The sequence below is a fragment of the Brachycentrus maculatus genome, unplaced genomic scaffold (assembly GCF_059751285.1).
Source record: "Brachycentrus maculatus isolate JH-2025_06_01 unplaced genomic scaffold, ASM5975128v1 h1tg000307l, whole genome shotgun sequence".
In the NCBI taxonomy this organism is placed as follows: Eukaryota; Metazoa; Arthropoda; class Insecta; order Trichoptera; family Brachycentridae; genus Brachycentrus; species Brachycentrus maculatus.
Genome location: NW_028281057.1, coordinates 252501 through 277895, shown reverse-complemented (window position 1 = coordinate 277895; position 25395 = coordinate 252501). Strand labels below are relative to the sequence as shown.

Here is a 25395-nt window from a genome sequence, read left to right as displayed (position 1 = left end):
ATAATTTATTTATTTCAATTCTACCCTGGTTAGATTTCTAGGGGTTCAAAATAATTAAAAAAAAAATTCAGTCTAATATTTATAGAATATCACCCTGAACTAGTGCTTGAAGCGCTGAGTTGATCACCTTGCCTTCATATTTTTTTTTGTCAAACACTTATATCGAAATATTTCGTAGCATTATATTAATGATTTAGATAACGGAAAATCACATAAATAACAAAAAAAATACTTGTGGATGAACTTTACATGTTATAATTATAAATTGGATAATATTTTATTTAAAGCTGGAATAAATATGTTTTGTGTCGAATACTTTCAATTTATATTTAACTTTTCCGTAGCATTACACTGTTATTTAAAATTCCGGAAAATTATATAAAATAAATTTGAGGATACACTTTTCGAAGCTGGGAAAGGCTTCCGTTCCCGACGCATTTGTCGGGCGCATCAGTCAGGCGTAGCGTCGCGACGCTAATACCGACGTACAGCCCGACTGCCAGTGGATGCTGAGCGCTCGGAGCCGGTTCTCGTCCCGTCCGCAGCGGTCGCTACGCGCAGCCCTACGACGCCGCTACGGCGCTGAAAAAGTTTTCGGTGACATTTTTCCACCCCGTGTGATTCGTCGGAGGTGCTCCAAATTGATATTTATAGTGTGACGTGCAGTGAATTTTTAGCAAGTTTCAAATGATTTACCACAAGCATGCATAATTTGTATTTATGTAACTGTGCTCGGTGTAAAATAAACTTAACATATTTAAAATAAAAATTCTTAAGGTACGTACATTCTTCTGACAAAAGTACATTAAAAAATATATTAAAAACATCAGAATAAAAAAAAAATGTTGTTTGATTTATTTTGGATTTTTAAACATCATTTTTTATGACAACTTTTTTTTGTAGTGTTAATATATATATAATGTATAAGATACGTTTATACTTCAAATTGCAATAAGGAACAAATTGAAAAACAAACAATTTTATTTATTTTAATTGATTCATATTGTCATATTTTATTATCATATGAAACATTTTTTTAACAATTAATTCATCATGAAGTGTTTTTTTATTTAAGAATAAAATTAGGTAATTTTATCAGAAGTAAGTACTTCTGATAAAATTACCTTTAAAATAACTTAATTTTTATTTTATGATGTTTTTTTTAACATTACATTTTATGATAAAATGAAGAGCTTTTTTTACGGTATTTTCATTTATGAAAAAATAATTCATTTTATGAGATATTAAATCTTAATTAAGTAATTTATTTATTTAAAATTAATGATAAAAAAAATCCATGTTAAAAAAAAAAGTTTTTCTACATAATTGTTCATGTGGTAGGTATACATACGTTTATAAATTAGAAACATTTGATATTACTTCAAAAGGTTCATATTTATATTTTATTTAATATACGGTACTTTTTTGAAAAATTCAAAGAGAAATTTCTAAATGATTTCATTTTATTCAAATCTGCGTGCTATAAAAATACATAAAATTTATTCAATGATAATTTTTCTCATACATAAAGATTGCTGTTCATTTGATGAAATAATATATTTTTTTGATCAGTTAATAAATACAGTTCTACAATACTGCTAGACTAATTTGCATAAAAATGGAAATTAAAACTTATTTATTATTCATTTGTAAAATAAAATATACTTTTTGCCGTGATTTAAAATACATAGTAATAAATACATAATGTGTATTTAGTTAACATATTTTTTTTACAAAATTTTTGTAACAAAGGCATTTCAATGCGTTAAACATAACATTTAAATTTAAATTTTTTGAATTATTGTCACTAGTCAACTAACTAACTAACTAACCATCACGCCGCTTCCCCGCAGGGGTAGGCAGAGAGAATCGAACGCCAAACCACTCGGTCTTTGCAAACATTCTTTGCCTCTTCTACATTCATGTATCTCCTCATACATACCCGACGATTATTACGACTCCTGACCCGGCCGCTTTCAAGTATTTGACATACCTGATTGTGCCAAGTTTTCTTCGGTGGTCCTCTGCTTCTTTTTCCAACTACATTCGCCTCATAAATTTGTTTAACCGTTCTTTCTTCACTCATACGCTCCACATGTCCAAACCATCTCAACACACCTTTCTTAATTTTATCGATAATGCTTATCTCAGCCTTACATTCTTTCCTTATTTCATCATTCGAACATCTATCAAACATCGTTTTGCCACACATTCGTCTGAGCGATCGCATTTTGACTGCATTCAGTCTGCTTTCATCCTTCTTTTGCCAACTCCATGCTTCGCTTACATACATAAGGGTTGGAACCAGAACTCCATTGTGTACTGCTAGTCAAACTGAATGAATTTCAGATTACAAAATTATAGTAAATATGTAATGTTTTAATCAGTGCTGAATTTCATCGAAAGCAACCCTGCCCACAATTATAAATTATCTACCTCAAAACCGCGATATGTGGTTGACACAAATGTATCGTGATATCCAATAACATGACAACTCCATTATTTAGAAAAAATGTTAATTGAAAAGATGTAATATTTAAACAAAAATGCACTACCGGATATGATAAACATGTGTTAATGTGTTTTTCAGCACGTTTTCATTGTCGTTTCTTTTACAATATATTCCATAATATAGATTTATATTATCCACTGACACTTCGTGATGGAATTGCATTCTTAATATACCAGTCTGATGATGTCGGTAACGACGAAACCCGGTCGCTGGTCAAATAAAAAAAGTGGAAAAGCTAAAAAAATTGGTTTTAATCTAATAATATATTATTATTCCATAATAAATAAAATATACTTTACATTTTTTTATAATACTTAAATATTCTTCTAACCCCTTTTTGAACGCAAAATAGGATAAAGGGCTCCACATATGATTGGTGTAGTCAGATTCTAATTGTTTTTAAGAAAAAAATCAAAAAGTTAATATAAAATATAAAATAATACATTATTTCAACCAAAAATGTTAATGTTGAAGTTTTATTTGAAAATCATGATATATTAAATTTAAGTAAAGCATGTAAACTTCATCCATTTATCCGTACCCAATGGTGCATAGACCACTGTATTGTATTGACGCAGTGTTATCTTGATCGTTACTTACATGAAGACAAGGTGATAACTCCTGCGCTTCAGGGACCACTCCAGCATTATATTAAATAAATATTCAAGTGTAAAATCACTAAAATTTATTTTCACTCCCCCCCCCTGGGAATCGAACCCGAGACCTCCAGTATGGTAGCTAAACAATTTAACCATTACACTACGGAGACAGTTTTAAGAAATAAGGTTAATGTGGCGTTTAAACATGGGTAGAATGGAGTCATTAATTGATCATGTAAAACCAGCCGATGACAGATCGTGAGTTCTGTAAATGGTCAAACTTCCATATCCTCACCTCAATAATTTTCTTTATCTTGTTGAGACATCAATTAAATAATAGTAATTACTTAATCTCTCACTTTGCGGTATATTTATCCATTTTAAATTGAAATTTAAAGTGGTAAATACCTCTTTGTCTTAAAATCAGCTGTATTATATGTATGGTGGAACCTCTCATGACAAGCATAGTTTGTTCTAAAATCTTACTCGTTAAGGAAAACGTTTTTTTGTTTTTGGCGCAAAAGTCCCGGCTCGTAAGTGAATATCGTGAAAAAGGGACCTGAATTTTCTCCGTTATGCAAAATGTCGTTGTATAAGGAAGCAACTTGTTAACATTTCATATTATTTTTTGACATCTCATCAAAGATGAAGAAGAATATGGAAGTCTGGGTATTTACGGAGCTGACAACCGTCATAGGCTGGTTTAAGTGATCACTTTACACGCGTGTAACATTCACCAATTCTACTACAATTATTGACAACCACACTACTCGAATTATTGGAAGTTCTATATATATGAACCAATTTAGAAACATTGTTCTTGAATCACTAGAACTTCACTAGAGACATCTATTGGCGAGATGGAGAAAAGCTTTTTATCAAGCAGAAACTCTTATATTAGTATGTGAGGTCTGAATGCTAGTTATGCGAATTACTTATTATGAGAAGTTCCACTGTACATGTAACTACTAATCGCGTTAAAATCTCGGTTACATGTTGCTCATAACTGATTTAACAAATCTACAAAGAATAAACGTAAATGCAAAAACTTAAACGCAAAATATTAAAAAGTTGATGTATCCGGATTGACTTGACTTAATTGTCGATACCCTTTCTGTGTTTAGTACTCCGTCATATTTACCTACGAATGTGCTGATCAAAGCCTTTTCAGAGCGCTTTACTCTTCCTGCATACATATGTACGTGAACGTTATGTACGTATCCCGAAGTCTTGATCGTGCACTTGGAGAATTATGAGCCCTAAACAGAATGTTCGGAAGCTAATATTGACGCCAAGATGAAAGGCAGTATTATTATTCTATTTAATTAAACCCGGTTAGCGAGTTCATTCTACTGCCAAACTATGTAGTTAACCCTTTACTCACCCAGGATCATTTCGGCATGACGTCATTTAATGTATATGAAATAATAAATTTAATAAAACACAAATATTATTACTTGTCATATCAGTTATCATTCCTAATTAAGGGTTTGCAACGTAAATTGAAAATGTATGAATTATTTATCCTACGAATGATATATCAATCTATCATAGCCGAATCAATCATGTAACAACACATGAAAGATATCCAACAACATTGCATATGTATACATATATAGGGGTAAGTTAGGGAGGGGGTTAGTTGAGTGGGTGGAGTTTGAAAATAAAGGAAAAATGGAAAGCAGAGGTGAAGAATTTTGAAACAATATACAATTTTATAACTTATTTTAAGAATTTTGTTTTTTTTTGGATTAAACTGCCCCTTATTTACCCCTCTCCTTATTGTAGAACAGTTTTAAAAAAAAATATTTTAGTTATTATTCAGACCTGTCGATGGAAGACTCTTCTGAAAAGAGTAGTCATTAATACGCTCATGTGGTATAAAAACGAGTGTTTCCTTAATCTTTTTAATAAGTCTTACCACAAAGTAAATGTCGAAACAATAAATAAATAAAAAAAGGCTAATTTAAATAATTTTTAATTTTTTTTAAATATTAATTTCGAGAATCTGGAACGTAGGATCACCTTGCGGTCATATAACTAATGATCAAATTAACACCGCCTCGATCCGGTGCTCTAACTATCATTTGAGTGCGGGTCAGAAAGGTCAGAAAACATGACTTATGACGCAGAATTTTGTCAGGTTGTGGTTTCGTACTTAGTATCACGAGACAGAAGCTCTAGGTTCATCCCCAATTCTGACACGACGTGACTTGTATTTTCAAACGCAAGTGACTTACCCGAAAAAAGCGTTGAATTGAAATATTTGCGTAGATCATAAGAATATTAATATTTGTGTTTTGTATTTAAAAATCATTATGAACTTAAGCTTTGTAAAGGTAATATAACACTTTCTTCATCATTCATAATTTATTTTATGTTATACCTCTCAAAAACTCTACATTACGACAGCCGGTATCGGGATTGTTATTGCCTCTTCTACCCTACTTAAGGTTCTTTTTGAGTCTTAAGATGGCCTATCAAGGCAATGAATATTCTTGAACCGATTATTACGAAGTTGAATTTTTGCCTAGTTTTGTACAATATGTTTTATGAATGATGAGGAGAGTATATGTGTCGGGTTGTGGTCCCGTGGATAGTGTCGTGGACTCTTAAGCCAGAAATTCTCGGTTCGAACCCACTACTCTACCACAATTTGATACCTATTTCTAATAATGAGCCGCTTAGGCAAACAGAAATAGTATGAAATTGAAATATTTGTGTGAATAAAAAAATTCAAATAATCTACAACATTTTGAGTGTGTCCAAATACTTGTTCACAAAATCTGGATTATCTCCAATTACAGGAGTTATTTTCATATTATTTTTTGACATCTCATCAAAGATAAAGAAGAATATGGATCCATATTCTTCTTCGGAATAAGAATATCCATATTCTTCTTCATCTTTGATGAGATGTCAAAAAATAATATGAAAATAACTCCTGTAATTGGAGATAATCCAGATTTTGTGAACAAATATTTGGACACACTCAAAATGTTGTAAATAAATTATCTGGTCAAATTATAAGCTTAAATAATAAAAATGAAAATGGTATTTTCTGGCGTTTCTCATGTGTGTGATTATAATCCAGGATTTGGACCTCACATACTAATATAAGAGTTTCTGCTTAGTAAAAAGCTTCTTTACATCTCACCAATAGATGTCTCTAGTGAAGTTCTAGTGATTCAAGAACAAGGTTTCTAAATTGGTTCATATAAAAAGAACTTCCAAGAATTTGAGTAGTGTGATTCTCAATAATGGGTAGAATTGGTATATGTTACACGTGTGTAAAGTGATCACTTAAACCAGCCGAAGACGGTCGTCAGCCCCGTAAATGCCCAGACTTCCATATTCTTCTTCATCTTTGATGAGATGTCAAATAATATCTTTAAAATTTATTTTTATTTTTATTTTGTAAATCTGAACATATATTCTATTTATTTACATACGGTATCCTCTTAAATCAATATCCTCCCTGTGATGAGAAAGGGTGGAAAAATATGTTTTTGAATTTTCTTTATTGCCCTTATTACATAAGACACTATATCCCTTGCAAATTTTGTTTGTTCATTATATCTACAAAGGATTTGAATGAACTTCACATGAATGAACATTGATAACAAATTCTTAAGGAAAGTGCCTGATGTAAGGATTGAGGTGGCTGTTTTTAACCCTTTCACGTTCAAGTAAGTTTCTTTAAAAATATATTAAATGAAATATTGATTTCACGAAAAAAACGTAAAACGAGCGGCATTTGAAAGTGATGAGTTGTAAATTTGCATCTGTTGGAAAAGTTCAGCTGAAGTATGTCAATGGGAACCGCTTAGAGTTATGGGGTTTCCCGAGAAAGTGCGACTTTAAGCCAAACCTATCAAAATTAAGCTTACTTACAAACCTCATCATTGTTAAAATTTGAGCATAAAGAAGTGAACGTTATTTAACTTCGTGTAGCATTCAGTAGCATTGATAAGGAAGGGAACATAATACTTATCGTAGTATTTAACGTAAAAAACGGTTCGTTTATAACTTGCGATTTGATAAACGTCATTATTTTGGCTTTGAATTTATACTACTCGATTTGGAAAAGCATTCATTCACAAAGACAACATAATGAAAACTTATATCTAATATATATATATATATATACATATATATATATATATATATATATATATATATATATATATATATATATATATATATATATATATATATATGTATATATATATATATATATATATATATATATATATATATATATATATATATATATATATATATATATATATATATATATATATATATATATATATATATATATATATATAAAAATTTTTCAAGTATATATATATATATATATATATATATATATATATATATATATATATATATATATATATATATATATATATATATATATATATATATATATATATATATATATATATATATATATATATATATATATATATATATATATATATATATATATATATATACTTGAAAAATTTTTCGTTTTCTTGTCGATTGGTATAAATTAGATTTTCGACGATCATTTGAAAATTAAAGTGATTAAATCGCTTTGTAAACTTGATCTGAAAATATACAAAGCCTATTATTTTAAAAATATACATTTTATAGAACTGAAAATATCCTAACATAATGAAACATTATACCGTACTTAAAAATTGGACTAGACCGAGAGTTTTATATTTGCATGTACATATATTATATATGTATAAATAAATGTAAATATATTAATATATATATATAAATATATATATATATATATATATATATATATATATATATATATATATATATATATATATATATATATATATATATATATATATATATATATATATATATATATATATATATATATTTATATATATACATATATATATATATATATATATATATATATAGATAGATATATATATATATATATATATATATATATATATATATATATATATATATATATATATATATATATAAATAAATAAATATATATATATATATATATATATATATATATATATATATATATATATATATATATATATATATATATATATATATATATATATATATATATATATATATATATATATATATATATATATATATATATATATATATATATATATATATATATATATATATATATACGTGTATGTGTGTATGTAAACCCAATTACTGTTATATGATAAAAGCGAAATCTTGTAATCCCAGCAATAATTTGCAGTTGGCGCTTTTGGAGTACCAAATAAAATAAGTAATATTTTTTGTAACACCTTGTAGCTAAAGTGGAAGTTGTCACATTCATTCAGAATCTATGACTATTTTTGTACAAGTCTCATGTTGTTTGTCCCGAGGGAATACACCCTTTAGTCGTTCCGTCTACTCCTGGTCAGGGGATCCCCAATACGCATACAAGGGAGGAATATATAGGCTCGAGGCTAGGACTTTTAGGAAAATTGTTATGTAATACAGAAAGGAGAAAGGAAGGCACAAGGGTGTAATAACCCGGAGAGAGATTTGTTGTCTAAACTGTGTGTGGTCCGATGGCTTTTTGATTTGAAGCTTCCCTGAAAATATTGCTTTGTATGATTTTATTTGAAAATGATACCTCACTGAAAATATGATGTATATTCTGTGTACGACTAAGGGTAGGTTTAAAATTAAACTTTTTTTTTTTTTATTGACATGTTGGTTATACACAGTCTCAAATAGAAATACTGTCATACGACTATCAAACCTTTTACTGACCAAATCCATTTTTTTTTAAAATATGAATTTGGCCGCTCTTCACACGCAGTTTTTCCTCACCCAGTTGAAGGGATAATTTTTTAAAATAAATTATTTGAGTCCAGCGCTCATTTGGTACAAAACCTGATCCAAAAGCAGTTGGATTCGTTAAAATCGAAAAATATTTATATGATAGTAAATTAAACAAAAAAATCTTCTTTCCTTTAAATTTTATTTGTGGTTCAGTTACTTATTTCATAAATCTGACGAAAGGTAAGAAATAATAAAAAATCGTATAAGATGTGATTAAAAATAATGATTGTTTAAAAAAATATTATGACGATTAATTAAAAAAAAATCTTATCTAATAATAAGATACAATATTAAAAATATAGGAAAAATGAAACGGTGTAAAAATTACATATGTCATAAAAGGTGCGTTGCAAAGGGTCAATACCTTTTAATAACTTATAATTAATTTTTTCATAAAATTAAAACCGCTATTACTACTTTTTCTTAATATTTATTGAGACACGTGATTCAATGTATTTAATATCATTATCAAACACCGTATAAGGTATGAACAATATTTTGAGTATATCCAAATTTTCCATAAATGATATTTATCATAAATTTCACAAAGGTTTCTGATATTTTTTAAATCAAAGATGTTGCCGAAAACGTAGCACGCGGAAATGTTTTCAATTGAATACAACTTTGAGAAATTTGAAGAGTTTTGTTGTCAATCATGGGTAGAATTGTGAATGTTACACGTGTAAAATGTCACTAGAGTGTTACTAAGTAATCGCTTTGACTAGTCTTTGACTGATCGCAAGCCATCCTTTGCCAAAGTTTTATGTTATTCTTCGTCCATATTGAAATCTAAAAAAAATATGAATTGTTAAATAAGTACGTTTTTATTAGCAAAAAGCTTCAACACATAAAGTAATAAAAATGATAAAAATAAGTTAAGTGGAGCCAAAGCAGATTTTCCCTACAACAATTTAAACATATCAGAAATTATGGAGTTATTTTAATTTTAAAATAACGATTTTTATTTGAATTTGAAAAAAAAAAAACTAAAATCAGTCGACAATGCGTGCAGGAGAAGGTAATAAAATTTCCGTCTTAAATCGCTTTAAAACACGGATACTATGATGAACCGTTCTGCGTAGGAAGCTTTTATTAAACTTGCCTTCTCTAAATAACAATATTCTGGAAAATATTGCCTATCAATGTCAGAAGGGCTTTTAGCCATAAATCACTTCCTTTTCATGATACAAAGTGAATACATACAGTAGTTTGGCTTAAGGTAATAGTTTAAGTGTCGTATATTATATTTTCTTGTGTATAACCGGTCCCAGGTGTAAAGCAGTTCCTTTACTCTAAAATTCTCTTCGCTCAAAAAACAAGAAAAAGAGGAAAATCCCTTTGAATAAAATTTGACACAAATATATGTACTTCTTTATCGGTTTGTTTTTCAGAAAAAAATCAAGAAAAAGAAACTCAACCCGTGAATAAATTCAAATACATCCGAGTCCTGGTACCAACCCTCATGTAAAGAGGGCAAATGAAGGATAAAATTAGACTGAATAGAGTGGATAAAATAAGACTAATATTCGATAGATGGTCCAGTGGTAAAATAAATTTAATAAGCATTATAAATAAAATTAAGAAGGGCGGTTTTGATATGTGCATTAAATGGGTGAGGAAAGAACGGTAAACCAAATAGATTATTTTACAGTTTCTTTAATGTAACTGACATAAATATATTCATAAGAAAATAACAATAATCATTGTTTTTGTTTTTTTTTTCTCCTCAACTTCCCCTTAAATCCTTCATTCATTGTTATTACAATTCACTCGTATTTTTTAGTGAATAAAAAGCATTATTAACGTTGTGGTGTGGTCATGTAACACTCTCCTTATCATTCACCGTTTACATTGTGGTATTACACAAAGTGAACGATGAATGATAAGGAGAGTGTTAAACTCGTATTTTATTTATATGAGCCATAATCAATCGTTAACGAGTAGAGGCTAAAGAAAACCCTTACTTGCATCCAGTGGTGCAAAAGAAATTGCATTATATAAAAACAGAATTATGTTGATAGTTAAATATACGAAGAAAGGGTGATCAGCCCTTCGGTTCAGGAAACCATCTAAGGTTATATTAAATAGTCTCAAGTGTGAAAAATCACACACATTTATTTTAACCCGATTTTAACCCTGGGAATCAAATTTGTGTGTCCTTACGCACTAACCGCTACATTACGGAAAAACTATTTATAATTAAATTGGGCATTGTTTAAGAGGTTTGGTTTTTAAACTGGCAACATTGTATCTACAGACTATGAATTGATTGACAGTTGACAGTTGATTTGTAGTCATTATATTTTGCCATTTTACCATAAATAGAGTCGATGATTTGATGAATGGGTCGAAAATAATATTCAGCTTGATCCACTTTTTCAACTCAAAATTTTGTTCACCGATGATTTTTTGGTTGAATGGCTGTGTTAATAAGCAGAATTGCTTAATTTAAAGTAAATAAAGCCCACAAGTCTTTATCGAGACGCCCTAATATCCATTAAAGGTCACTCTTTGGTGTGCTTTATGAGCAGGTGGAATCATTGGCCCAATTTTTTTTAAAACCGGTACCGGCCTGAATGTTACGGTCAATGGAGATTGCCACAGAATCATAATAACTGACTTCTTCGTACCTCAATTGAATGACATTGGTGTAACAGAGCTGTTGTTTCAACAAGATGGCGCAACATGCTATACGGTGGGTGCCACCATCAATTTCTTGCGGGAATCTCAAATGTGTACACCTCTAAAAAACAACCCATATCGCTCACCCCTTTCAAGAACGTCATAAATCAAAAATCGTCAATTTTCAGTTGTGTATGTTTCCGGAATGCCCAGAAAATGTACTATATTCCAGCAAAAGCGGCCTATTTTTAACTACATATTTACCCGTTACAGGGCAGAAAGTGTTGTTTTTGCAATTTGAAGAAAAGGTATTGTTTAATTTTTTTTTAATATACTGAATATTTTTCAAATGGAGAAAAAACCTTCAGGTTTTACCTTAAAAGATCTGTTGCACAGTAAAAAGTTCAATAAATGGCTTGATATTTATTTTTAATACATTGTATTATATAACTTTAAAAACGTTCTCCTGAAAAATCAAGTTTTTTGATTTATGCCGTTCTTGAAAGGAGTGAGCGATATAAGCTACCTGATGCCACTATAGGCTTTATTCCCGTACTTATTACCATTAGCACAATAACAACAAATGAAAATAAATGTTACTTTACACCTCGGTTTACTTTCATCCCCTAGGCATTGTGAACGGGAAAATATTTGCTTTCGAGCTTACATACACACGTGTCGTATTATTGGAATAACTTATCTAAACAACTAATCTAGATAATGGGAAAATAATAATCAATAATTATCCATACTACGTTAATCTCGCTTCTGCAATTTAATTAACCTAACATCGATCAAAGTAAACAAAAACGTTCGTAATAGATTTATATTATCCACTGACACTTCGTGATGGAATTGCATTTTTAATTTATTATTAGATTAAAACCAATATTTTTAGCTTTTCCACTTTTTTATTTGACCAGCGACCGGGTTTCGTCGTTACAGACATCATCAGACTGGTGAGAGGCTTTACAAATTTGTATGTTATATATAAAAGAAGGCAGGAGTTGATAACCATGATTTGATATAATTTTATGAGAAATTAATTTAATTTTAGTGAATTTAAGTATTGTATGATATTTTAAATATTTTTTTTTATAAAGGATTTTTGTATTGAAAGCACGATTTTATATAAAGTTAAAATAGATTTGTATTTTTTGTAAATGAATTTAAATTATGTAACGAGGTATCAGGAAATGCTGGTTGACGGCTCCTTCCACTAAGCTGTGGTTGTCCGGGGGGAGTCCGAAGTTCTCTGAAATGTAAATTTCCCGGCAGTCATTTCTTATCGACAAGACATTAAGGCATCTATTGTTTCTTTTCTAATGGGTAAAGTAAGGGAGAATGAATGTGTGTTACTTGATCATTTAATATGTCTTTATTATGACAATTTTTTAATCTATTTATTTCCAAAATTTCGAGCCTATCTAATTTTTTACCTTTACTACATTTGTGTAAGATTTTTACATTAAAATTTTTATCGAAATCATGATTTGACTCTATCAAGTGGTTTGCAAAAGTGGAGTTTTCTTTTTTATTTCTCCTAATAAAAAAGAAATAAAAAAGAAAACTCCACTTTTGCAAACCACTTGATAGAGTCAAATCATGATTTCGATAAAAATTTTAATGTAAAAATCTTACACAAATGTAGTAAAGGTAAAAAATTAGATAGGCTCGAAATTTTGGAAATAAATAGATTAAAAAATTGTCATAATAAAGACATATTAAATGATCAAGTAACACACATTCATTCTCCCTTACTTTACCCATTAGAAAAAAAACAATAGATGCATTAATGTCTTGTCGATAAGAAATGACTGCCGGGAAATTTACATTTCAGAGAACTTCGGACTCCCCCCGGACAACCACAGCTTAGTGGAAGGAGCCGTCAACCAGCATTTCCTGATACCTCGTTACATAATTTAAATTCATTTACAAAAAATACAAATCTTTTTTAACTTTATATAAAATCGTGCTTTCAATACAAAAATCCTTTATAAAAAAATATTTAAAATATCATACAATACTTAAATTCACTAAAATTAAATTAATTTCTCATAAAATTATATCAAATCATGGTTATCAACTCCTGCCTTCTTTTATATATAACATACAAATTTGTAAAGCCTCTCACCAGTCTGATGATGTCTGTAACGACGAAACCCGGTCGCTGGTCAAATAAAAAAGTGGAAAAGCTAAAAATATTGGTTTTAATCTAATAATAAATTAAAAACGTTCGTATTTAACAATTACGCCAGTTTTACATTATATTATTAAAATCATTTCAATGAATACATGAAATAATATGAATTAATTTACATAATATCTTAAAAATTCAAATTACAATTTTAAAGGTTTTTCAAAATCTTTAATCTTTTTGGGTTATTAATCGGTTATTTTAAAATTTCGACACTACGTTTTTTGCTAATATACCTATTTTACCTATTTTGCTAATATACCTATTTTAGCTATTTATACCTGTAACTAGTATAAACAGACAAAAAGAAAACAGCAATGGCAGTGCCATTTATTGAGAATTTACGAAAACTAATATTATATACCATATTAATAATTGGCCAAAAAATTTAGCTTAATCAAATTAAATTAAAAAGAAAAAAAATCGTATTGTCATAAAAGCGCATCGTAAAAATTTGCATCGTAATTTTTTTAAATTTTCTTTTATTATTCTCATGATTATTTATATTTATTTTTATTGATTCATTTAGAATGATTGATAACGCATTTTTTTCTCTTCCTGCCCCTGCAGAGAGGCGGCGTGACGGTTAGTTAGTTAGTTAGATGTTTCTAAAAATATTTATCTAAAGTAAGTCAAGTCATTATTTGGCAGCCGGAAAAAATACAAAATCGTTATTTGAAGTAAATTATTCAAACAAAAATCACATCCTAATTTCCTGAAACTTTTAAAGAAGTAAATTTGTATAAAATATGTATTTGATGCAGCAATGAGTAAACTTTCACAACAAGTTAATTTATGGGTTTTGCTGAGAGAAAAACAACGTATTTTTCTTTTCGTAGGAGCATCGCTTTCCATCATCGAACTCCCATCGCAATAATATCCCAAAATGAAGATTTTTGGATCCATTCCAAAATATTTTGCAAACTTTCATGGGTTTTCGATATATTCCTGAAGCGATTATTTGGTTCAGTATAAATATTCACGATTCACATTTAAAGCCTATTCATAAACGTGAATATGTATATTTTCTTTTGTAGATAAAACATCAATATTTCAAAATACGAATAGCGTTCTGGCACGAATATTCAATTATGTAACACGTCATATGTCTGGAAAGAGTCGTGCGAAAGTAGCATAAAAGCACACACGTGTTCATGAAAGGAATCGGTTTTGCAGATTTTCCTATATTAGGCTATAAAACCGATATCATTTGCCTACAGTAGCTATCTTTCCAGGCATTATCCAAAGCGTATGAAAGATAATATGATGACGAGGTTTACGAGATATCTTTTAAGGGAGCCGGAAATGCTTCTATAATTAAAGGCCTTACGTGATATGTGGAATCTTAAATATAACTATCTCTAAAATGTAAATGGTTTCTTTTCAGTTTTTATTTTATTTTTTAATATTGAAATACTCACTCAAAAGTGGTAGTTGAGATATTTATTGACTGGTTAAGGTTGAAGGTATGAAAACCAAGAGATAATTATTTGATTTTCATCATTTTGACAGGAAAGACCGCATTTTATTCCTATAATAAGCCTGTTGATTCTTTTATAAAACATGAAATTCAAAAGTTGACGCAGTTGAAAAATCTTTCTCCAACCTAAATGTAACAATTTTTAAATGCATAGTAAGATATTATGTTAATATAATTATTTTACCATGATTAAAAAAAACAGCTCTAATAAAACTATTTTTTTAAAATTTTGTATTGAGTATCAGCTGTAGGGTATTACTGTGGCTCAAACTGGTTAAATGAAAAATAAGGGAATGCATATTTTTTATGTGTTTAATTTCACAATAGTTATAGGAAAGCAATATTTAAGCAACACAAGAATCACGCTGTTATGAGCATTGTTAAGTATTGCACGTGTTACTGTTACATTCAAGAAATGGTGTTATCATAAGGGTCACAAAAGTGTTGAAAAAAACATGTTTACCTGTCACAGGTAAAAATACCTATCCTTATATAATAAATATAAAATTCACGTATTTAAATGTTGTGTCGGATTTTCAAAATTAGCAGTGAATAACTTTACGAGATTTAACATTTTCAGCAATTAAATATTAACATTTTCAGTAATTAAGTTAAAATAAATTTCTTTTACCGTATAAAATAAATATTTTAAAAATACATTTTATCAATGACATGATTCCAAAAATAATAAGCTTTAAATATCGAAAATAAGCGGACCATAAACACGTGGGTGTTTCACTTAAAAAGGAAGGCTTCATTTTTTTGGCAAGTTTATTTTGATACTTTTTTGTGTATATACAATATACGACCGCACAATTTTCTAATACAAGCAAGCACATGCATACGCAGAAAAATGACAAGGATAGGGACAAGTTTAGGTTTCACATTTTACGATCATATAAATGTAAATATTGATGTTTTATTTATTTTCTTTGTTCAAGGATACATTTTTGGAGGGATATTATGTAAACGATTGGATTTCAAACGGAATATATCGGTTTGTTATTGTATGGTCTGTTTACGGATGGAAAAATCTTTCAGATGTTATAGTGATTTTTACGCATGTGCATAATGTAATAAAATGAGTTTTTTTGTTAAACAACTTAATATTTACAATTTCCGTTAACTACGATAAAACAACGTATTCAGATGCAAAAATATATATAGAATATAAAGTATACCTACTAAAGAGTGATAAATAAATGGATATTATTTATCATTCTTCGAAACACTTTTTTGGTATGTCCAATTCCTTGTTCACAAACCGGGATTCCCATTTTTGGAGTATTTTTATATTTTGACATCTCAACATAGATGAAGATATAGTCGTCTAGATATTTAAAGGACTTACGACCTTTCTTAGGCTGGTTAAGTGAACATTTTATATACGTGTAACATTTACCATTTAACTTATGATTGATAACCACACTAGTCGACTTTATGAAACTCATACATCTCTGGTTGATTTGAGATCATTTTTATCTAGCAGAGACATTTAAAAAAAAATACTATCTCTCGATAAATTCAACTTCATAATTAAATGACGTAAACGCTGTACAATGTTTGTACAGCGTTTGACTTTGCATCGAAACATGTGTAAATATATAATTTAAACATTAGTGGTAATTATTAAGTATGACTTAATTTTTAAAAGAATTAACTTAATGAAATACCCTTGAGGTATTATTTTACGAAAATGGCGCTTAATAAGTTATCCAAATTTATTATTATATTATTATTATTATTTTTTTTTTATTATTTTTATATCTCATCAAAGATGAAGAAGAAAATGGAAGTCTGGACATTTACGGGGCTTACGACCGTCAAAGGCTGGTTTAAGTGATCACTTTACACACGTGTAACATTCACCAATTCTACCCATTATTGACAACCACACTACTCAAATTCTTGGAAGTTCTATATATATGAACCAATTTAGAAATCTTGTTCATGAATCACTAGAACTTCACTAGAGACATCTATTGGTGAGATGTAAAGAAGCTTTTTATTAAGCAGAAACTCTTATATTAGTATGTGAGATCCGAATCCTGGATTATAATCACACACATGAGAAACGCCAGAAAATACCATTTTCATTTTTATTATTTAAGCTTATAATTTAACCAGACAATTTATTTACAACATTTTGAGTGTGTCCAAATACTTGTTAACAAAATCTGGATTATCTCCAATTAAAGGAGTTATTTTCATATTATTTTTTGATATCTCATCAAAGATGAAGAAGAATATGGAAGTCTGGGCAAATATATGGACAAATGTATACAAATACTAATTTCAGATAAGACTTAACGACATCTGTATGAAGCTTAAATAGTTGATAGAGTTGCTACTTGCAATCTCGCAAAATAATTATCATGAAAACATTCTGAAAAAACCTTTTTATTTGAGTACTTAAACTAAATGATAAAAAATATAGCGTTAATGAAAAAAGTTCCCTGGTAAAATAATTTTTCGTTTAACATGTCCCATTTTAATGTTCCGAGGATATATATTTTTGTTCGTGACAGGATATTTTGGTCGTTTGAGGTAAATTTGTAAACCTTTACCGCTAATTCTATCCGGGAAAATGTAGATCAAAACACTACCTTAAATTTTTATATCCGATTTACCGAATGTAATTTCATATTTGTGTGAAGAGAGATATTTTGAAAATCTTTATGAAAAAAAGACTACTCGTATTTGATAATATAACATTTAAAAAACCCATACAGGTACTGTGTACAAGGGTATATTGGGTTGATGTAGCGTTAACTAAACGTTAATTTCATTTACATTTTACGCTCCAGATATTTGATCTAAGACTAAAATATATTCACTATGATATGAATTACGTAAATGAAGAAGATAAGGGATGTTATTAAAAGAGCAAGAATGGTTATGAAATAATACAAAAAAAAAGGAAACTATCAGAAATCCATGAATAATCTTGCATTAGCTAATACAAATGAGGCTGAATTTACTTAGGGCAAACTTATGTTCACATATTAATATTTTTAATATTTTTATTTTTCCTTAAAAACTTGACCGGATTCAAAGCCGATAGCTTATTTTCCGAGACTATTAATGAGTTTTGAGAAAGAAACTGTTTGTTTCGAATCCGGCCGACGTTATAATTTAGTTATAAAATCACGAAGGTAAAGCTTCATATTTGGATTATATTTCATTAAAATATTAAAACTGAGGCAGACATCTTGATTTAAAATACAACATGTACATGAAAATAAAACATTAAAGTTATTTAAAAAAATAACAATTGTATATTACCACTAAATAAGTTTTATTTTATTACGCACGACTCGTTTCGAAAACTACAGAAGTTTTCACCTATAGATGAACACATCTGTAGTTTTTAAACTCATTAAATAGCATTATACACGTGTTTAAAAAAAAAAAACAAAAACATCTCGTTCTACAAAGTGATACCAAAACTGCAAATAAAATATAAAAAAGTATTTAAATCCATTAATAAAAAATACAATCACGAATTTCTGGATATCGAATTTATAACTAAACGTACATTCTAAAACATTGAAAATATTATTTTTTGACATCTCATCAAAGATGAAGAAGAATATGGAAGTCTGGGCATTTACGGGGCTTACGACCGTCATAGGCTGGTTTAAGTGATCACTTTACACACGTGTAACATTCACCAATTCTACCCATTATTGACAACCACACTACTCAAATTCTTGGAAGTTCTATATATATGAACCAATTTAGAAACCTTGTTCATGAATCACTAGAACTTCACTAGAGACATCTATTGGTGAGATGTAAAGAAGCTTTTTTACTAAGCAGAAACTCTTATATTAGTATGTGAGATCCGAATCCTGGATTATAATCACACACATGAGAAACGCCAGAAAATACCATTTTCATTTTTATTATTAAGCTTATAATTTGACCAGATAATTTATTTACAACATTTTTATTAATGATAATTTTTAGTAATTGGAGATAATCCAGATTTTGTGAACAAGTATTTGGACACACTCAAAATGTTGTACATTGAAAATAGTTTAATAACGAACACTCAATGATTTTAAATAAAATTATCCAACTTTATTTCCTTATTTTGACTAAACCTGAAGTATAGAGCTGCAAAATTGATCTAGCACGGTTTATAGAATAATGATTTAATGTTATAATAAGAAATGCCTCCCAAAGTAAGCATTTTACATTGTAATAATTACTCAAGCTTTTATACGTGCTCAGAATTGCAAGCGGTGAACATTTATAAATGCTTATTACCATAAAAATGAAGCTAGCTTCAAAAAGCTTCTACTCCACAAATTTCGTTTTATAAAATATCATTTTACGACGTAAAACGTAACTTGATTGAAGATGTGTTTGAAATTGGTTTTTGGCTTTTCATTTGACTCTGTATATTCAATTGTGTTCTTATGACATACATACATGATTAAATTGAAAATTTCACAACATTTTAGAATTTTTTTACAACATTTTGAGTGTGTCCAAATACTTGTTCACAAAATCTGGATTATCTCCAATTGCAGGAGTTATTTTCATATAATTTTTTGACATCTCATCAAAGATGAAGAAGAATATGGAAGTCTGGGCATTTACGGGGCTGACGACCGTCATCGGCTGGTTTAAGTGATCACTTTACACACGTGTAACATTTACCAATTCTACCCATTATTGACAACCACACTACTCAAATTCTTGGAAGTTCTATATATATATGAACCAATTTAGAAACCTTGTTCTTGAATCACTAGAACTTCACTAGAGACATCTATTGGTGAGATGTAAAGAAGCTTTTTACTAAGCAGAAACTCTTGAGATCCGAATCCTGGATTATAATCACACACATGAGAAACGCCTGAAAATACCATTTTCATTTTTATTATTATAAGCTTATAATTTGACATATACTTAAGTAAATTATTGTGTTTTTTTTTTTAAATTTAATAAAATTAAAAGTTTTTGTTATTGTTGTTGCGTTAATAATAAATGAACTGTTTTTCGAAATATCCAACAAGAAAAAGTTGCGTCTGAATGGGTGTTAAACCATTAACCTCAAAGTTATCGACACTAACCACTGAACAACATCTTGACCCTAATAGTTTGTTCTAATTATAAATACGTACAATAATAACGTCTAAAAATATATTAAAATGTCCACGGTATAGATAATAAATACTTGTTACCAAATAAATAATGCAATATTACACATCATTGAACTCATATAGTGGATTCAATGCCACAAAGGAGAAGCTGTCAAGATTTTCAATGATAATAACAAAGATGTATTATTTTCTTTGATGGGATAATCAAAGTCGGAATATCAATTGACCTTATTAAAAGTATTTTTAATATCAATTTTATTAAATTTTACCGGCCAATGACAGATCGTTAACTCTGACAATACTCAGACTTAAACATTCCCATCTTTTAACTTCTTTATCTCTGTACATACCAATATCAATAAAAATCTTAGTAAAAAGTGTTTTTTGTTATTTATATGATCCAGCATGTAAATATTTACACACATAGCACTCATGTATTTTACGTATTGTGTAAAAAAATCCATACAAACACAGGCGCCAGCAAGCTTACTACAATTTACTTGAAGACATTACGAATTTCTTCAACATGACATTTCTTTACAGCCGGTTAATACTCAATTTACTAAAACAGAAAACTTCGTAAAAAGTATTTCGGGACGTTTTACAATAACGACTCTACGTCGAATTTGTACATTCATATTTTACCAGCTAAAGCGAGGTTGTGTTACATACAGGTTTATTGCTACGTCAATACAGATGAGCAAAAAGGCTTTTTTTCAAACGTTTGGCAATGCTCGCATTGCCTCCGATATTTAGAGGGAAGGTCCCTTATCTGCCTTTGTTCCAATTGAGTGCTGTATTATTGCATATTTCGGTTTTATTTCAGAAAATGGCGGGAAAACACATCCACGCCCCACGCCTTATCGATAAAAGTGCAATTACGATGCTTTTATATGGCTATTACAAAAGTTACGATACTTTTTTGTATTAAAACGATGTTTTCTTCAAAACGGTTGAATGATTCGACGCTTGCTACAAATACAACGAAATGTGAAGTATTATGTAATAATTTTTAATATACTAAGTTCATATAAATGTAATGATAGATGTGGAATTTTGGCTGAAGTGCTACCCTTAGTTTAGATTAATATTTTCTTATTAAACATGTATGTGACATTCATTCTGAATTAATTGAAATATATAATTTAGCAGAGAAAGCCTGATATCAAATTTCTCATTAAGGTACTATGATAAATGCCGTGTCTCAAGATGAGACATCTATAATATTTATTGATATTTCATCCGTAGGGTAAATAGTCCAGTGTCTACTGGAACAAACAAAAAATATTCACAAAAGGGTTTACTGAACAATAAAACCATTCGTCTGCAATCAGCGAACCGCTACACGCGACTTATTTTTGGAATATCTAAATTTAGTCGCGTCGCTCCATTATTTCACTATGTGTACAAATATTGCTTTATCAAAAGGTTAAAATGGAAACTCTGTTCATTAAGGTATAGATCGATACATTAACAGCCCTAGAAAATTAAAATAAGGTCGGTACTCCAAATTGTCTAATAGATGCTTGACGCTTCGATCAGCTACAAATGCGATGATTAAACTGATTTTATCACTCACAAACAATAAAAAAACAGGATTACTAACAATGGGCCTAGTAGCATAAAATGACACTTAAATATTTTTTTTTTAAAACTATGATGATAATTTCACGTTAATTTAGTAATATATTTTTATTTTTATAATTACACATTGATTGAAACTCTCTTAAAGAAGTCATGGATGAAAATGGCTTTGTATATGATGGTGAGATGGTGTAGGCATATGAATCAAATGAGTGAAGAAAAAATGGTTAAACAAGTTTAAAAGACGAATATGGTTGATAATAAAAAAAGAAGAAGAAGACGGAGTACAGCTTGAAATGTTGAAGTATTTCAAATGCTTGATAGTGTTCTAGACAGAAGTCGACATAATCGGCGAGTATGTATGAGGAAATGCATGAATATGGAAGAGGCAAAGATTGTTTGCAAAGACATATTGTTGTGGCGTTCTTTCCTCTTTGCTTACCCCTACGAGGTAATGGTTAGTTAGTACGTAATAATAATATAGCCGTATTTGGGCCAAATTTTCTTTAAAAAGTAGCTTTTCGATGAATATTAAAACCATTTTCTTCAAATTGAAAGTATGGTCTCGATGTAATACTATTTATTTTAAATTGAATTTACTCAGTTTCTTTCAAAATACATGAATTCAACAATTCCTTAGCGTGTATAATTTTTCTTGTTTGTTTGAAACAAATTTTCTTTGAAATTGTTCGGTTTTAGGACGGGTAATAAATATTGAGCATCAAATTCCTATTCCTATGACAAAAAACTTTACTATGTTATTTTCAAAATCAATCGTGATTTTGGGACCTAAATATGTTGAGATTGACTCATCAAATATTTTGTAATGTAAAGTTTACATGATGTAAATAATCAAAATATATTATTAGAGGATTGGGTATAATGTGACTCCAATTTCATAGACCTCCCCTAGTATTTGAATTCCTCGAACTGAAACAATGTAGCTAAATTGATTGATCACGATGGTTTTGCTAAGCGAACAATAATAATAATTGGAACGACAATTCACTAGAGAAGCAAATTGTCATACGTTCAAATAATCTGGAAATAGAATATACTGGGGAAATAGCGTGAATTAGGGTTGTTGGGTTGAAATACGAATAACGATTTCAGGAATCAATTGAGTTTTTTTCAAGAATGGATAGTAGTCATTTCAATTGAACTTAAATTGGTCTTTAAAATGTCATTTCTTTAGGTTAACTTTACCGAATTATACAAATTCTAGACTTATTTATTTTTTTAATAGAAAAAAATAATAAAATAGTAAAAATTAAATATTTGGCTTAAACGTCGAAAATAAATAAATAATAAATTTTGAATAACCAAGATAGAACAAGAAATATTTTTTCAAAAGTAAATATAAATTTCAAAAATAAAATATTTATAATTATAATCGGGGTTATATTCAGTGATGATTTAATCATATTATTTTTTTTAATACATATTTTTTTTTTGTTTTTTGACAATATTCCATTTGAAATGATACTTATTAAGGATTATAAATAATTTTAATCCTTTTAAGGATATTTTGAAATTATTAAACCGTTCAGTGATTCAAAAGTGATTTCAAAAATAAAATATTTATAATTATAATCGGGGTTATATTCAGTGACGATTTTATCATATTAATTTTTTTAATACATTATTTTTTTGTTTTTTGACAATATTCCATCTGAAATGATACTTATTAAGGATTATAAATAATTTTAATCCTTTTAAGGATATTTTGAAACCATTAAACCGTTCAGTGACTCATGAATTATCTATATCATCATTAGTCATAATTTTTATATTATAAAGTGGAAAACAAGTTTAAAGCGCACAATATATCCAATTGCGTGGTTTCAATTTATAATCGATCGATCACCATTTTCAAGCTTCTATTTTTGAAAGCTTTTATTGCCGATTGTTATTCATTATTCGATACTTAAAATTGTAATAAAATATTTTGATTTCAGAAACAAGAGACTACAAGGAATGATTATCGACTATTTCTGATATAAAAATAGTGACGTAATACAAAAAGTTCACGCTACTTCAAATTTAGTTTTTGTGAAACGTATTGACATTTAGGTTAAAACGTGATTAAAATGAAGGATTTCTCAGTGTTTCCGAATATAAGTGAAGTGACCTAATAAAGGATAATCAAGTGCGCACAAAGGATTCTCCAATGTTTGTGGGTGGATGCTGACCATGTAGATGGAATGATGAGTCCCGGAAACTTGCTAGTGTTGGCAGTCCTCTGTCTATTCCTTCCATCCATCGGTGAGTAGTTTTTTAATGGTGCATAGGGCACTGCATCAAATTGTTTTAGTCTTATATTTAGATATGGCGTTTAATTTATAGAACTCCATTCCAATTAATACAATGAATATTAAAATCAAACATTGATTTTTGGAATTAATAAATTGCATTTTTTCATAAAAAATACACAAAATAAAATTTGTGACAGTTTTTTCGCCTTGTTATGGAATTTTAAACTTCTGTTTTAATCTAAATTTGATAAATTATTATATGAAGGGAGGGTGCTTCAGGTACCATTCAAGGGTAATATGTAATATATATGTAGTAGAGTGAAAAAAAGTATTTTATTTATTCACAAAGATTTCAGTGTGTCCAAATAGTTGTTAATAAATCTGCGTTTTCTTCATTTGAGAGTGATTTTTACATTTTTTTAAGGAGTGTGGTTGTCAATCATGGGTAGAATGGTGAATGTTCACGTGTATAAATTGATCACTAAAACACCCTATGACAGGTCAAAAGCCCCGTAAATACACAGTATGTACAAATACAAGTATGTATATATAAACATTGTAAAACTTTGCCTGTATTCAGTAATTTAGTAACATTTTGTACATACTTATATTGGAGAAGTGTTATGAATCTCGGGAATATTGTGTACGAGAGTTGTTATACAATCCGGAATCCGGATATATTATATTCGAGTACAATATTCTATCTTCATTTACATAAGGTGTCTGAGAATTCCAATACAATTAGAGATGGGTAAATAATCCTTGATTTCTTCGTCTCTGTAGTGTAATGGTTAGCGCGTTTTGCTACCGTATTGGATGTCCCAGGATCAATTTAGTTAAAAGAAATAATAAAAGGTATTTCTTAGTTTATTTTTATACATCTTATGCATATTTCAAAATATTCAATACATTTCCATTATAACTTGTAATTTACGTGTGTTTTTGGTGTCAATAATTATAGAAATATACTCGACATTTAATTATCAATGGCTATATAAGACTCATATTTGTCAAAAGTATCACTTCTCTGATTTTGGTTGGTTAGAATATATTACTTTATAGGAATAACACCACCAATGTTTATATTTTTTCATTAAAAAAAATACTTCTTTACTAATCTCTACTTCAAAACTATTAATTTATATTTAGATATTAATATCTTTTAAATATTTTTAT

General features: G+C 28.8%; 1 protein-coding gene across 2 annotated transcripts in view; it reads left to right on the top strand.

Annotated features, from left to right (window-relative positions):
• The first annotated feature begins 452 nt into the window (after positions 1 to 452).
• Positions 453 to 25395, top strand: part of LOC148304681 (uncharacterized) — a 77517-nt gene continuing 52574 nt past the window's right edge. The window contains exons 1-2 of one of the 2 annotated variants that reach the window (XM_088267916.1): positions 453 to 777; positions 23923 to 24229. In XM_088267916.1, the coding sequence (XP_088124042.1) occupies positions 24169 to 24229 (61 nt within the window). In that variant the 5' untranslated portion in view covers positions 453 to 777; positions 23923 to 24168. Of the gene's footprint in view, positions 778 to 23922; positions 24230 to 25395 lie in introns of those variants that run through there. The other variant, XM_088267917.1, reaches the window with a different exon arrangement.